Source organism: Alternaria incomplexa (genome assembly GCF_024043165.1).
Source record: "Alternaria incomplexa strain BMP 0042 chromosome Unknown scaffold_8, whole genome shotgun sequence".
NCBI lineage: Eukaryota > Fungi > Ascomycota > Dothideomycetes > Pleosporales > Pleosporaceae > Alternaria > Alternaria incomplexa.
Window position 1 is genome coordinate 158,084 of NW_026249857.1, and position 16,631 is coordinate 174,714.

The 16,631-nt window shown below is 52.8% G+C and overlaps 4 protein-coding genes across 4 annotated transcripts; 2 read left to right on the forward strand and 2 right to left on the reverse strand.

The window, feature by feature from the left end:
• Positions 1 to 258: 258 nt before the first annotated feature.
• On the forward strand, positions 259 to 3,787 carry J4E90_005878 (uncharacterized protein; the record flags this gene model as incomplete). The annotated part of the gene is made up of 5 exons (XM_051435429.1): positions 259 to 534; positions 648 to 2,063; positions 2,114 to 2,381; positions 2,429 to 2,916; positions 2,984 to 3,787. 5 exons carry the CDS (start codon positions 259 to 261, stop codon positions 3,785 to 3,787), a joined length of 3,252 nt encoding a protein of 1,083 aa, XP_051290287.1.
• Positions 3,788 to 8,054: 4,267 nt separating this feature from the next.
• On the reverse strand, positions 8,055 to 8,386 carry J4E90_005879 (uncharacterized protein; the record flags this gene model as incomplete). Its single annotated transcript, XM_051435430.1, has 2 exons — positions 8,055 to 8,192; positions 8,282 to 8,386. The coding sequence occupies 2 exons, from the start codon at positions 8,384 to 8,386 to the stop codon at positions 8,055 to 8,057; spliced, it is 243 nt and encodes an 80-aa protein (XP_051290288.1).
• A 765-nt stretch (positions 8,387 to 9,151) lies between these two features.
• Positions 9,152 to 10,518, reverse strand: J4E90_005880 (uncharacterized protein; the record flags this gene model as incomplete). The annotated part of the gene is made up of 7 exons (XM_051435431.1): positions 9,152 to 9,803; positions 9,863 to 9,919; positions 9,972 to 10,058; positions 10,110 to 10,139; positions 10,196 to 10,206; positions 10,272 to 10,294; positions 10,467 to 10,518. 7 exons carry the CDS (start codon positions 10,516 to 10,518, stop codon positions 9,152 to 9,154), a joined length of 912 nt encoding a protein of 303 aa, XP_051290289.1.
• A 460-nt stretch (positions 10,519 to 10,978) lies between these two features.
• J4E90_005881 (uncharacterized protein) lies at positions 10,979 to 16,356 on the forward strand (the record flags this gene model as incomplete). The annotated part of the gene is made up of 5 exons (XM_051435432.1): positions 10,979 to 11,026; positions 11,085 to 12,713; positions 12,851 to 12,862; positions 12,914 to 13,670; positions 13,715 to 16,356. 5 exons carry the CDS (start codon positions 10,979 to 10,981, stop codon positions 16,354 to 16,356), a joined length of 5,088 nt encoding a protein of 1,695 aa, XP_051290290.1.
• Between the last annotated feature and the right edge of the window lie 275 nt (positions 16,357 to 16,631).

Consider the following 16,631-nt stretch of genomic DNA (forward strand, 5'->3'; position numbering starts at 1 on the left):
ATTAATCAGTCTGTTGTGATATTTTAGTGTGGTGCATGGGCGGGACGGCCATCGCATCTTCCCCCCGCGATACGCGTACTGCCTGCACATGTCAGCACGGATGCGGCAGCCACATTGCTGCGCCTCGCGTGACTTCACCGCCCAGCTCCACCACCAGCCTCCCCTGCACCAACCCAGCTAGCATGAGCTCCGTGAAGCATACATCCCCGCATTGAGATGGGCGCGCGCAAATGCAGCCATCGCTTGCGGTAGACCGCCATGACGTATTGGCCCATCTCGTCGCCCTCCGTCTTCGCGGCCACTAAACGTACGGATCCTGGGCGCACGAACACCTCGCACGATGGCGTCGAACACAAGCAATCGGACGGAGCGCATGGAGGGTCGAACCCTCAATCGCAGAATCAATCTGAACATGAGGCTTCTGCCGATAGTAAGAGTGGGGTAGAAGAGAAGAATGGCGCGCACTCGCCCCAAGAAGGCGCGTCGGGTCAAACAGTAGAGGACGACATACATGGCACCATCATCGCGATCAGGGTCACGAGGAGTGGTCACATGTTTGCGACCCTCACCAGAACAACCCTCACAATCTGGCAGACAAAGGCATGTTCAATTGATAAGCTGGCGCTTCATGTGCTAATTCGTCACAGCCTACAGTTGTTCTAGCCTCTGTACTCCGTTCAGAGCAATCCGTTAGAACATACGGCCCCAACACAGACGTCCTACTCCGCCCCGACTCCCAAATCTTCGTCGTCCAGACCGCGCTCGGCTTCCTCATCACGTACTCGCTCGCGACAGACCATTCATCCCGCATATACCAAGCGCAATTCACCAACACACACGGAGGTCATGCGAGGAAGAGCAGTGCAATCACGGGCTTCAAGATCCAGCGCCAACATGATGTCAATGCAGGACCTGGAGAGGGCAATGGCCTGAAAGAGCTCAGTCTGCGGTTCCGGATGGTGATACGGGTGGATGCTGGAATAATTCGGGCTCTGGCTCTGGACGACGAGTTGATCGTGGCCACCGAGAAGCCGGCAGCCGTGCAATGTATTCGTTGGGCGCCGGACAGCACTGGAAGCCAGACCAGCACCGAGCTTCTGACCAAGATGACATGGTTAGGGAGCAACGCATCAATGCGAGAAATGGTCCATGATCGACCCATGAACCTGTCGTGTTGGATCACAGGTAACGGTCGAGCCTATGCTGTTCAAAAGGCGGCTAAACGAGATGCCGCTGTCTCTAGTATCTTCCGTGGCTACGGTTTCCACACACCCAAGACTGATGCCGATTATGGTGTCAAAGCTGCTATCAATGCGAGATTCTCTTTGCTTGCTGTTGGCTGCACCAATGGCGAGATCCATGTATACACGGCACGCGACTATACCGGCAACATTCCTCTATCGCACAAACTACGACCGAACGTCACTTCGCCCGGCAAGTTGACTGTATTGACATACTCGCCAGACGGGTACTGTCTGTTCGCTGGCTATGAACACGGCTGGGCCATGTGGAGTGTATACGGAAAGCCTGGGGCCACCAGCTTTACTGCAGAAAGGACGCTTTCCAAGACTAACAACGAAGGGTGGCTTCTCAGTGTCAAAGAGGCTTTCTGGATTGGAGGTGGCGCGGAGCTCTTGATGTTGGGCGATAACGATAATCGTCTCTTTGTTTTGGAGATGGCTCGCAGTGCAGTCACTGGCTGCTTCTCTTCAGCAAATGTGTCACGATCTTTGATGCAGACCAGTACCGGATTCATGATTTACCGCGGTTACGATCTGCCAGATCTAACGACAATCTCCGCCGACGTCTCACTCTGGCACCATGTTCAAATTCCATCGGCTTACCTTGTCGACCAATGGCCGATTAGAAGTGCAGTCATTTCGAATGACGGTCGATATGTGGCAATAGCAGGCAAGAGAGGGCTCGCCCACTACTCCGTTAACAGCGGACGGTGGAAAATGTTCGATGATCCTTTTATAGAAAACGAGTTCACTGTCCGAGGAGGTATGTGCTGGTTCCAGCATGTTTTGATTGCGGCTGTCGAATGCCGCGAGTCTCACGAAGTAGGTACATCAAGGCGCATGGTTCGATTCAAACTGATTCATTTGTCAAGGTCCGGGTATATTCGCGCGAGGCAGCTCTTGACAACAGCCATGTCATGCATTCGCAGAAGCTACCTGCGCCCATTGTACTAATAGCACCCTCCGGCGAAGATTCACTCCTGGTCTACACGTACGAGAACATCTTATACCACTACGTAATCAGTGTGTCCGACGCAAGTGTAAAATTGGTGCAAGTGGGTCAAATCGCCCTGCATGGCATCATTCGGGCTCCTACACGAGTGCGAGCGCTTAGCTGGATATTACCGGAAGATCAAATACGTACGTCCTTTGAATCCTACGGCACTGTAACTGCTGACACGTCTTAGATAACGGTGATCCAACACAGGACGTGGCGGTCGCAACTATCCTGTTCCTCGTAGATGGTAAACTTGTGCTCCTGCAGCCAACGACTACCGAGAGTGGCGAACTCAAATACGAGATGCGCATCATCGCGCAGAACGTGGAGACGTACGCTCTTATGCGCGATCACCCTGCGTTCGCATTGGACCGACATGCCGATTCGTTGCCGGCGAGCCCCTCTATGGAACTGACCATGGAGGGTGTACACGGCCACGATTTACGTGACTCGTTGTGGTTCTTCGATGGGAACGACATGCGAGTTTGGATAGACATGCAAGACGTCCTTGCTTCCGCGTCACCAGAGATCGGCAGGGAACTACCCACGCCTGTTCAAATCCCCGTCGACTTCTATCCTCTTTCGGCACTGATTAACAAAGCAATCATATTCGGTGTGGAGTCAGAGTTGATTCAACGCAGGGATACGAGCTTCGCGTTCTTGCGTTTCGGAACCAGGGTAAGTCTCTGCGCTCTGCTCCCGCGTCATTGGCGGTACACTGATCTCATGCTGACACACATGCTAGACACACCTCTTTCTCCCCGCATTGCTGCGGTGTCACCTGGCGCAGTTCAATCACCCTGCAGCCTTGCATCTTAGCCACCATTACCAGCATTTGCTATATTTCCCCCATGCTTTGGAGATCTTACTGCATGAAGTCTTGGACGAAGAAGTGGATACGCAGCCACCACCCGAACAGGCGCTATTACCGAGCGTGCTATCATTCCTGAGCTCCTTTCCCCGATATCTCGACATTGTTGTGCAATGTACCCGCAAAACTGAGGTCCGTTCATGGCGGACATTATTCTCGAACCTGCCTCCACCGGAAGAACTATTCGAAGAATCGCTACAGAAAGGGAACCTGAAGACTGCAGGTGGTTATCTCCTAGTTCTTCACACTTTCGAAGAACTGCGACCAACAGGCGATCAAGTCGTGCGCTTACTTCAACGCGCCAAAGACGAACAGGATTGGGAGCTATGCAAAGAACTCGCGCGCTTTCTCATGGCTCTTGATGAATCTGGCGCAACACTCCGAAGTACGTTGGAGCTTGTTGAGCTGAAGACACCATCAGCGGAACCAGTCCATGGCCAGTCGCACTTTACGTTCGAAACCGCACGGCTAAATGTACCGCTGCGGGGACGAAACAATGGGCTCAGGGCATTGAACGGCACAGGCAGTGATTTTGGGGCCGATGGTACTGGTATGATGGCGCGAGAGAGTGGTGACATTAGCCCCGGTGGGAGTGACGTAAGTGCTGGTAGCGATACACGTCCGTCACAAGCACCCGGTGATTATTTCGGCCTCGGGCTGAACAACATGCGTCAGTAGTAGTAATAACCAGATTATCCCATGGATTGTATCATTGATGCAGCTATGTACATCTTTGCAAGCGGTCCGTGTATTCAAACCCACGATACTCACAACGATGATGTATGGCGTCGCATCACGAGACTCGCTGTAATGGTTCGGCCGACGTCGCTACCTAGGTACCGCTGAACACACATTGACCACCACTCGAACAATTAAACAGCCACCTGGTGATGTTAGGCGATCTGGGTACTCGGGGTGCCGTGTGCTATCGATGGTCCCAAAATATGGGTCTGGCTTTGCTCTCTCCAATGAGCAGCAATGCAGGGTCGTATCGACCCCACAGGGCTGCTTATCCAACCTCACGGCAGGAAGAGGAGTATACCTCGCGATTGGTGAGCTCGACCAGTCTGCCCTCTTCTACCGCGTCTTGTATGGAATACCGAGGCACGGCGCACCCACGTAGCTGGTCAACTGGTAAGCGAACGTTTAGATTGCGGTAGTATTTGTGTTCTCCGTCTAACGTAGTATCGCCTGATGTCTCGTGTCGTGTGTAGCGGAAAGGTACGTAGCTGAGCCAAGGTTCCATGGGACGAAATGTCTTGGTAAAGACATCTACGTCCGCCACTCGACCAAACTTTGTAGTTAGATAAGATAGCAGGGTTGGCATGCGCTCGGGGGATGCGGTGGCATCTACCGGGCGGTGAGACGCACTGGGCCGGCTTGGAGGTCAGCTTTCGCACGTGCGAAGCAACGTCCAATGAAGGGCCTGGTCTCCTCACGAGGCAATCGATATGGGTGAAGTCCCTCACAGAGATTGTAGAAGGACTGAGAGGATACAGCCTCGTGATTCTGCTCACAGTGGCAACGCGCGCATTGCACCAAGCCCATTCCATCCAACATGGCAAACTGCTCCAAAGTTTTGACGGATCCCCGAAAGCCCTACTTACTCGTGCTGCGTCTAAGACGGGTCCCGCGCTAAAGCGAGCACCAGTGCAATGGGTCGGCGTTCAGGCAACCAACTATGCCTCCTCCCCGGCGCGCAGGCCTCTCGTTCACTCGTCGCAACAAGCATTAAGGACTCAGCCACGACTGCCTTCACCGTATACTCATCCCAGCACCAGCACGTTGCTGCGCATACTCAACACACGCTTTATGACGCACAATTGCCTGCTTTCCGCTTCATCTGTTGCACAAAGCTTTGTATGGCTGGAATTGCGCCCTTTCTGGAAATATTCACGGGCGGCAAGGCACACTGTCACCAGCCGCGTATATATATTTCTGGCCCCATTGCTTTCAGCCTTACCCGATACCGATCGATCCTTCGTCTTCTGTTGCTCAGATTCCATCTAAATCGTTAACATCTGCCATAGGAATGACCCACACATTCCGATCACCGAATCGAACATCATCGCGCTTGCCAATTATCCTTGAGTACTATCGGGCTAGTCGACAACAATGACTGCCCCTCCAGCCGCACGACCGCTCTTCTCCGCCCATCACATGCCATTTGTCTATCCTTCACCACCCTCGACGATCGCATCGGACTCAAGCTTCTATGGAAATGTCATGTCGCCTCCGCAGCAACTCAATGGTGAGCGTGCCTTTTCGTATCGTTGAACGGACTTGATGCGCGTACCACATGCGGAAGGCGCTCTCGCTACGGCCGAGGTCCACTGCTTGCGCATGCTGCACCTACACGGTGTGTAACACGATCACCAACATCAGCAGAACCCCTGATCGCCATCCCCAGCTCGCTCAGCGGTGCCAGTCGCTGATATCCAGTAGAATTTATGCCGCCTCGGAAGTCGAGCTCTTCGCCAACGGCGAAGTCACCTGACAATGCGAGCTTTCGATGGATTACCGCCACCAACCCCAGAGAGTTCAAATCAAAGCGCAACATGCAAGCCGTGCGCCAAACCGCGATGGGAAGCTACCTACAGAACACAAAGAATCAGGCCAGCGACAAGGACGGGGCCAATAGCGAAGCCTCGGATCATTCGCGATCGAGCTTAGGTTCGCAAGTCACCACGAAACCGCGAACAATCAAAACACCAAAAGCTAAGGCGAAGAAGAGTGATGATAAGATACACCGGTTGTCGCAGTCTACGAGCAGCAGTCAGGAGGCTCCCCACCATGATGCTCAGGTAGCACGGACTAGGCCTCACCAATCGACCCTCACCCAGACACCCATTGTTGTTCCAATGATGGATGATCGCGTTTTTCCATTCGACAAACGTCCAGTGCCAGAATTGCACTGTCTCGGGAATGGGCTCGACCCTTTCATGACCATGTTCCAATCGAGAAACACTCGCGTGAAGGTCGAAAAATTGAAGGTCAAATGCTCCAGATATTTCGGCACGCAGGGTCTGGGAAAACACTGGATTCCTGAATGTCTTGACCACCCACACACCTTCCTCAGCACCCTCTACATGGCTTCCGCACACGATGATGTCATCCACAAGCGCGAAGTAGAGAGTTTGGAGACGGCAGCCCTGCGTCAGGATGTCATACATTTTGTGGGTGGAAATCTTACGAACACGGAGCAGAGTGTCGCAGACCACAACATCATTGCCGTCAGCCAACTTATACTGGGAGATGTCATAAGTCGGACCGACGTAGGTCTACGCTTCCATCAGAACGGAATTGCAACGATGATTAACCAACGCGGCGGGCTCCGAAACTTGGGTGTGAATGGTCAGCTAGCATCTGCAGTCTCATGGGCAAATCTTGCGACTGCAGTTTTACAAGAAACCCCACCAACTCCGATGTACGTCGACCACTGCGAGATGCAGGCGATAAAAACATATCCTTTGATCGCTACGATACCGGAATCGCCACTATATCATCCACACGGCAAATTCGTGACGATCGAGAGGTCGGCAAATTGTAATACCAATGCGCAGAAACTCCTGGAAGACGTTCGCACGATGATGGAAGACTTGCTTGATACCAATAGCTCGAGGCGTGCAGGTATCTCTAACAAGTCGCGAAGCGCTTACGACCGCATCATTGGATCTCGGTCTGTACAACAATCTCGCAGAACGACCATTTTAAATAAGATTGACTGGAAGTATGAAGCGATTCGCCTTGCAGCGATTGTACAGGCTCAGGCCATGTTTGACCAAGTACCTTTATCAGAGGCGCTCGACCGTGTGCAGGTACCGGAATTGCAACCGGCCATGTATGAGCTGAGCTCGTCCGCGGCCTCATTTTCCAATGACTCTATCTCCTCGACCTTTGAACTCCGGGACGTCAGTCCGGCTACCGATGTTTCCGAGAGTCCAATGTTTGGTTCAAACAGCGAAGGCTTTCCTTTTAACCATCGCTTATCAAACTCATCCACATTCTCACGACCCTTACTTTCGACATTGCAATCAAGCTCATCGGACGTCCCCCTTCAACAACAAGTTTTCACACGAACAGTCAGCGGAGACACCCTGCTTCGCCAACTGCGAGAAGCCCTCGAAAAATCCGACATCACAGACTGCTGGTCCGATATGGCTGGAGTGCTGCTATGGATTGGTCTGGTCATGGGAGCTGCAAGCAACAAAAGCAAAGACAATAAGCTGAGAAGATACTTCTCTGCAACGACTATGCGGGCATGCATCATGCTCTGCTTCGAACATCCGGAAGCAATTCATTCCACGATGCTGAGAATGACCGATGTCGTTGCAGCCTTAGGCAGGAAATCTGCTGAGGGACAGATGATAAGGAACGACAGTTTCGTGTCAAGGAAGCGATCGAGAAATTGAAGAACTACCGTGTGCACAACCCCAAGGAAACGACGTTGCGACAAGCTTTCTCCACAGTGGCAATGTCTTTCGGCGTCTCCGAATGCTCCACCTCGAATCGGTATCCGTGCTCATATAGGGCTGTAGGGCTTAAGTCCAAGGCTGACAAGGCGCAGCCTTACTCTTCTACTATCTCGAAAACATTCGTGGGTATTTAGGCGTGACATCTACTTTCTTTGTACGGATGTATATACTTTCACATTTACTGTACGATATCATTGTAAGGCGTTTACGGCGTTTTGTTGTTTACTTTAGTCGGGGAGGTGGCGACAGATATCTCTTTTCAGATACACTCTCATTAATTATCACTTATCACTTATCACTTATCATTGATCACTGCAAGCGCACTGATGGCTTATACTTCTGTGACTTGATATATTCTGATATGCCTACTAACAAGACCTGGGGCCTGGCTCTCAAAGGTTCATGCCTTCATGCCTTCTTCCATCATAGGTGTGCCCTCACACCCAACGACGGTGCCATAGGACAACCGTTTAACCTTTGGTAACCTTCTTGATGGTACCGTCCTTATCGAGGTGAACGTTCAGCCTCTCGGGCTGGAAGTCCATGGTCTTCGCATCGCCTTCGTTGAGAACGCGGTGTTGCTGGGGGAGGTCGGTCTTTGCGAAGGTCTGCGAGTGGCGTTGAGTTAGCGCTGAGGTTCAGTGCACAGAACAGGGAGATAGGATCAGGGGATAAGTTATAGTAAGAGGCAACTCACCATCTCGTCATGCTGGTCTCCAAGCTTCTTGCCCATGAGCTTGCTCATCCAGTCATCGTTGGAGTTTCCGTCCTTGGACTGCAGACCGGGGACTACGAGAGGCATGTTGTGCGGTGGTGTTCGGGTGGTGTAGAGTCTGTGTGGATGTACGTGTTTGCTTGCGCGGAGTTTCGAGAGATGTCTTATCGTGGAAGTTGTTGTAGTGTTTGGATAGTTTCGTGGTTGGATAGTGGGGTAGAGGGGACGCAGTACTTATGCAAGAAGACCCTGGCTGGCACTTGCGTCAACTGGTGAACTAACTTGTTTGTTTGGGCTTTAGGGGTCACCAGGCAGCAAGATGGGCTATGGTGAGGGCTTGGAGGGGAGGGTGACGTCACCCGTGTCTAGCCGCGTAAGTGGGGTTGTTTGGGGTTGATAGAACGCGGGATTGGCATGTGTTAGACTGCGCTGGTTTCGGGGTGCGATATTCTACTCGTGGGGGATAGCGCAAGCCATTAGAGAAGCTGTTTGAACTTTCGCGCACGTAGACTCAGGCCGAACTTGACGTTAGTGGAACCCTTCTACTGGCAGCTCTCCAGGGCTAGATGTATGAAAAGTGCTGATCTCATGCATTTCCACAACGAAAGTGACGATACCATCTAGTAAAGCTCATGTATGATCGGAGAGTAGAGCAATGCTCTCAAAAGTAACAAAATGGCTAGCACGAGTTCATCGTGTCATAACATGGGTTGAAGAATGTGATTTCACCCTGCCTTGGTTTGTAGCAAGCGGGTACAGGATACGTAATCTACATTGCAAGATTCCTAGAGGCTCTTGAACGGTTAAAGTAATCCAAAGACTACACGTACTGACGACGAGTCTGGTCATCGCTTATTTGCCGTCGCGCATGTTGCGGAAGAAGTCCATGACACCGGTGAAGACGACCAGCAAGATACCGCCTCCAGGTCCCAATCTCAGGACCTTGGGTGTGAATCCCTTGTATAGTGCTGCGAAACCCTCCTCCTTCATGACCGTACCGAGAGCCGGCCATGCCCAGTTGTACTTGGGAATCGATCCTGCGACCTTAGGAGAGTTTTGAATACGCGACTTGACAACGTCCATGGGAGTGTTTAGGATGGTGCCGACAGTGCCACCGATAGCACCAGACATGAGGTCGTTGGTGATTTGGCTCTTCTTGGTGGTTGCTGCGGGCAGGAGAGCGCGGACCTGAAAGATGCAGCCAAAGTATCCAGCGTTCCACAGGATGTGCCTCCACATAGTCGACTCAAGACCCTGGTAAAGGGTGAGCGGCCCTTCCTGCTTGACGATCTTGGTGACGCAGTCCACCATGCCGTTGTACTTGTGGGCTTGCGCCCTGTCTTGTAACCGAATCTTGACGAGCTCGAAGGGTACGACGACGAAGGCTTCGGTGGCACCGGCGGTTGCGCCGGTGAGGATGGAGAGCGACTGGTTCATCTTAGCCTGACCGAACAGGTTGCGGTAGAAGGAACCCCATGAGTCATTGGCTGCGAACTTGGTGGCCCTGTGTCGCGTGAGATGATTTCCTTCTTTGTTGGTATGAAGAAGCAGGGAAGCGCGTACCTCTTGGGAGCTTCCATAAGGATAGGCGCGGTGATACCGCGGTACAATCTCGACGCACTGGCAGATGTCAACCCCTCTTGCTCATGATCGCAGGAGCGTCATAGCGTACCCCTCATTCTTGATGATCTTCCTGAAGCAGTCCATCATGCCATTGTAGCCCTCGTCACCGACCACCTTGCCAGAGGTCTGAAGTTGTCTGCGCATGTTTAGAGGCGGTCCAGAGGCGGTGTCATAGGCGGTCGCTTACATCCGGGTCTTGACGACGTCCAGCGGGTACCTTGAGATAGTGTTAGTGCTTGAGCCTCGACTGTGTGGGTGCAGGGTGGTACATACATGATCAGGATCTATTACAAGAGCTGCATTAGCACAGTTGATCTCACGCGAGCTCCATAGACAGTTGCGCACTCACTTCTGACACACCAGCCACGGCACCTGGACATTGTTAGCACTGATTGACATAGCTGAAGCTCAACTGGCACGCAGGAATGCCCTGTGCGATAATCGGAGAGAAGCGCGTATAGATTTCTTGCTTGGTGCGGAGCCGGATTTCTTTCGGGTAGCTGTCGCATCGGAGCTGAGCGGTGTTACGAGAATTGGAACTTACCAGCCGCGAACTGGTAGACAAAAGGCAATGGCTTCGCGTCGGCAGCAGACATGTTGGCGGTTGTGGTGGGAGGTAATGAGGTGGCTGAGGGGAAGAGAAGAGAGATGGCCGCTGTTGGGTGAGCGATTCACGGTCGGCGCGCACAATCTGGGGAAAGAGTGCTAGAGCGTGGGATGAATGTCCAAACTCCGCTTAGGCGTGGTCCTAGCTTCCCGTCATCGGTTGACACCATTTCGATTGGCGCAAAAGCGACTATCTGACCCGTCCCTGCCTCTAGACATGTCTTGCTACTTTTGTGATACGCGGAGCTACCTGCGATACGCCAAGTCGTGTCAATTCCGTGACTGTATCTTTCAGGTCCCCGCACTCGGAGCTGTGTCGCACATCGGCTCGCAGCAGCCGGCCCGAGCGCGTATCGCCACGAGCTCTCGCCTCGCCCAACGTGATTGGCCACTCACGACGCGTCTCTCGCGTTCGGTGCTCTGGAGACGTTGACGCTACCAACCATCTCCATGTCCACGCGACAGAGGTCCTTCTTTGACGAGAACCCGAAGCCAAAGGTACTTGGATAGCCCGCTGCCTTCACTGCCGCCGCCTACTCACCTCTCACCCTCGCAGCAGCAGTTCAAGGGCCAATGGAACCGCCCACGCAACTTCCCCCACCAAAACAGTAACCAGGCGGCGCCGCAGGCTCGGCAGGTAGTTACTGGCCCTCCCATCATGCCTTCGACCCAGACACGTACCAAGCTCAAAGCTTTCCAATTCATCGAGGGCGCGCCCACCGCGGAATCCCTCCGACAGCGCGAGGCGGAGAAGGAAAATCTACCGACCGCGCGCGGAAAGACACCAAAGCCCATGGGGACACCAAAGGCGAATCGTGTCGCGAAAGATGTGGGAACCACGAACAAGACTCCAAAGCTGCCCACCATTCTCGATTGTCCGCCGCCATCAACTCCCGCCACTACGAGGCTGCCGCTTGCGGATCTGGTAGGCAACGTCGACGATTCCTCGAGACACGCGCCGCAACCTGTCGCCTCGCCCGAAGAGACGCTGATATGGAGAGGCTCGCAAGCAGTCAACACGCCTTTGCCCCGGAAGAACAAGAAACGCGCTCGGAGCTCTTCGCCCGTCGGACCGTCGCAAGACGAACACAGACTGGACGGTGCGAGGCAAGACATCACAACACCCCAGGCCGATCCTGCCATGGAGCTGTGGTCACGGTACACGAACAACAAGGGAACACCAAGCGCCAACAAGAGCGTGGCATTTGCACATCTCATCAACGAATCGTCACCTAGGTCGATGGCTGCTGCTGGAAGTGTCAGTGGACTTCGGAGATGGGCAAGCTGTGGCGTAGAGTTCCCAGCATCGACCCGGAAGAAACGGAGAACCCACGGTGTGTTCCAGCCGGAGCAGGAAGCTACAGAGGACGTCTTCGCTGGCGCATCTAGTTCGAATGGAATCATGCTTGGACAGCCCGCGAAACCCAACATTGCGAGCATGGTCCAGCGCATGAGGGAATGCGTATCGAAGTCACAGCCACGCATATCGTCACAGATGCCCTCGAGCTCATCTCCGTTACCAGGGGCAGGCGATCGCCAGGACCAATCGTCGGGCTCTCCTCTCCAGCGGCGTGCACGCGACAATCTGGCAGAAACCTCCGAAACAATACGCCACGAGTCGGCACCTCTAGAAGATACCGTGGACATGGATGACGAGCTCGTTCGAGAAGACGATTACGTGGAAGCGGCACCGAAGCCACCGGCATCGCAGGGATCCTCAGATGATTTCGGAGATGACTTCGACGCCGACATGGTGGAAGCTTTGGACATATCGCCTCGACCTGTGCAAACTCCACCGCCCACGAAGTCCGCGCCACCCGCACGCTCCACGAGCTACGTTACCATACCCACCGAGCCCATCCATCCACCCGCACAACATCACTATGCAGACCCAGCACCAGAACAAGGCAGTGACGACGATGAGTTTGGCATGGATGACGAGGACGACTTCGCTGCGGATCTGGAACATGTAGCATCGCTGTACGATACGCGATCTGTAGAGTCTCCAATGGCAGATCAGAGCCAGACCGCAGAGGCCGAAGGCGCAGGAGCTACCGCAAGTGCAGTATCAGCACCTGTGATTAGTCTTTTGGACGATGATGACGACGATGACTTTGGAGAGGACATTGATGCTGACGAGTTCGCTGCCGCCGAAGTTGCAGCCACCCAAGTACCTGCCAATACTGTAAGTAGAGTGTGAACTTGCCCCTGATTAAAGAAGCCTACTAAATCTCGAAGAGTCAACAGGATAATAGAGCAATCCAGCGCTACCTTATCAAGCGAGTGGACGAAAGTTCATATACCACTGATCGCGGCTACCAGATGTCCGAAAAGGTAAGTCACTAACCCAAACGTTTTTTGCCTGCCCCAGCTTACACCGTGTAGGTTTTGCTCGTCGAGGAAGAGAAGACAAAGTTATTCAAGGCGATCACTCTACGTCAAGCTTGGTTCGATACCCCATGCACTACGGGATCGTTTGTGCATGTCATCGGTGACTTTACAAGTACTGGACAGTGTATCATTGATGATCACCACAACATGCTCATTCTTCATCCTGATCATCTCATCTCATCGACTGTTGTCGCTGACTCTTTTGGGTGTTTACGACGTGCGGTGCTGCAAGACCGTGTAAAGGCCACAAGCAAGGCGAACGCCCCAATGCTCTACGGCACACTGCTCCACGAGTTGTTCCAAAAAGCCATGAAAGCGAACGAATGGAGTTCTGTATTCTTATTGGACACCATCGAAACGCTCTTACCGAACCATCTCGAGACCATACTGGAGATCAATTCAACGTGCGAAGCCGTCAAGGAGCATCTGAGCAGCAAGCTGCCGGAGCTACAGGCATGGGCTAAGGTGTTCGTTCGCGCAGAACCTCAAGCTGATGCCGTCGTTCGAGAGCGAAACGGACGTCAGTCGACCATGAGCATTAACAAACTACTTGATGTGGAAGAGCACGTCTGGTCTCCAATGTATGGATTGAAAGGCAACATCGATGCTACTGTGCAAGTGACAATGCGCGATGATCTCGGGGAACGCACATTGACAGTGCCTTTCGAAGTCAAGACTGGCAAGAACTCTTCGAACGCTGCACACGTTGCTCAGACCGCTTTGTACAACCTATTGTTGTCGAATCGATATGGTACGTCCTCCAAGCCAGATTGCATCCCCCGCTAACTTTGCCAGACGTTGACATTGCTTACGGTATCTTGTATTACCTTGAGACTTCCGAAATCAGCCGTATTCCTGCGATTCGCAACGACATCATTCACATGATCATCAAGCGCAATGAGTTGGCCTGCTATGTTCGAGATCGCATCGAGTTGCCACCGATTCTGAAGGAAGACTTCAAGTGTCAAAAGTGTTACGCACAGGAACCTTGCTTCCTGTATCATAATCTCGTTGAGGATGGAAAAGGCGAGATGTTGAACCCGAAGGCGAAAGAAAGATATGACGAGCTCGTGAAGCCTCTCCAACCTTCCCATCAAGAGTTCATGAAGAAGTGGGACACGCTGTTGACCAAAGAAGAGACGGATATGATGAAGTTTCGACGAGAGTTGTGGACCATGTTGAGCACCGAACGGGAAAAGCTCGGTCGTTGTTTCTCGAACGTCATCTTGGAGCCTGGATCTGCCCATGAAGACAAGAACGGCCAAAAGATCAACCGCTACAACTACACGTTTATCAAACAGCAGCCGGCTCCAGGGTTTTCCTTCACCGAGTCTCAGCTCATCATCGGAGAGCCTGTTGTAGTTTCGGATGAGGAAGGCCATTTCGCGTTGGCTAACGGATACGTCACCAACGTGAAAAAGCGTCGTATAACTGTCGCTGTTGACAAACGTTTGCACAATTCTCGAACCAAGCTACCCGGTTTCCATTCACAAAACAACCAAACCTTTGCTGGTATCATGGAGGTTACCAAAGAAGGCGAGACTGTGGCGGAATTTCAATCTGATGAGGAGCCCGTACTGTATCGTCTTGACAAAGACGAATTCAGCAATGGTATGGCTGCAGCACGCAACAATCTCATCCAGATCATGGACGACAGTGTATACAAGGCCCACGACCTTCGCGCGCTAATCGTAGACGGTCGAGCTCCTGCGTTCAAGCCCGTACCAGATGCGCTGTCATTGCCTCAGTCATCGCAAATGTCCATGAACTCTGATCAGCGCACTGCCGTTGCTAAGGTCATGTCTGCAAAAGATTATGCCCTCGTGTTGGGCATGCCTGGAACTGGAAAAACCACCACGATCGCGCACATCATTCGTACCCTAGTGGCGAAAGGCAAGAGTGTCCTACTTACTTCGTACACCCATACTGCCGTCGACAACATCCTTCTCAAGATTCGAGATGACAAGATCGGCATACTACGCTTGGGTGCTGCGAAGAAGATCCATCCTGAAGTTAGAGAATTTGCCACGCTTGCGGCGGAACCGAAAGACAGTCTCGAAGAGCTCGAAAGATCGTGGATGCAGCCGCCAGTCGTGGCTACAACGTGTCTGACCATCAATCATCCCTTGTTCAACCGCCGCGTCTTCGACTACTGCATTGTTGACGAAGCATCCCAAATCACTCTACCTGTATGCTTGGGGCCCATTCGTATGGCTCAGAAGTTCATCTTGGTGGGCGACCATTACCAGCTGCCCCCACTGGTCCAGAACAAGGAAGCCATGGAGGGCGGACTTGATGTGTCACTGTTTAAGCTCCTTTGCGAGGCTCATCCACAGGCCGTCGTTAGTTTGGAGCATCAGTATCGAATGTGTGCTGAAGTCATGCTGTTGTCAAACACTTTTATCTACTCAGGAAGGCTGAAGTGCGGTACGACTGCTGTCGCTTCCCGCAAGCTTACCCTCCCCCGGCCCGACGGTCTGACTGCTTACCACCATGGCTCGCATCAGTCAAGATCTAATGAGGTAGAGCCTTGCGTTGGCCCTAATACCGCACGTTGTTGGATATCTCGTTCCTTGTCGCCGGATCAACCTGTTGTGTTCGTCAACACCGATCTCATTTCATCAACCCTAGAAGCGCAATCTGGGTCGCGCATCACCAACACCCTGGAGGCACGGCTTGTCACACAGCTCACGGTGTCTCTTCTCAGCCTAGGTGTCCCTGCGGGAGAGATTGGCATCATAGCATTCTATCGTTCACAGCTCGCCCTGCTGCGACAAAGTCTGGCTTCTGCACACACCCAAACTCAATCCTCTGAACTCGCTGCCCCCGTCATCAACGGCCAAGGCTGTGCGGGTGTGGAACTACATACAGCAGACAAGTTTCAAGGCCGCGACAAGGAAGTCGTTATCGTGTCTTGTGTACGGAGCAACGAGAACGGCACAGTCGGTGATCTTCTAAAAGATCGTAGGCGCGTCAATGTTGCGCTCACACGCGCGCGATCGAAACTTGTGATCGTCGGTAGTGAGAAGACCTTGTCAAGCAACGAGCTCTTGCGTGATATGGTCGCCCTCTGCCGAGAGAAAGACTGGGTACTTGATCTCCAACCCGATATGGTCGAATCGCATAGTTTCGACGAAAGCATCACACAAACAAGCAAGACACCTGTGAGACAGTCGACCTCTTCCTTGTTCGCCAACAAGATGGCGAAGAGCCCTAGCCTGACGCCCAGCCCGTCGAAGAAGCGCAAGGCACTTGGCGATCTCACAGCGAAACCTGGTAAAGTGAACGCTAGGAGTCCAAAGAGAAGAATTGGCAGTAAAAGCACGAGTGGAAGTCCTGAAGAGAAGAGGATACCCGGCAAAGTCATCACAGCAGGAAAGAGGGGCGTGCTGGATGGCAGACCGATTTTGAGGGATATTTACAATGGTGCCATCTAAAGGACAGGTATTTGAAAAGGGTTGACAGGGGCGTTCACGGATAAAGGCCATCATGTTCAGTTAGGTGGGTGGCTTCTCCAACGTTGGTTTGACAGGGTGTAGGATAACAAACTACGGACTTTATGTAGGATAGTAGCATTATTACATATCAGCGCAGCCTAGGGAAGCATGGATTGTGCGAAGGATGTGCACGCTACCAACGCAGCAACAAATCACGGTTTCGAGGTGTCAACTTTTAGTGTGCGTACACAAACATCCTGGCAGTCCATCTGTCC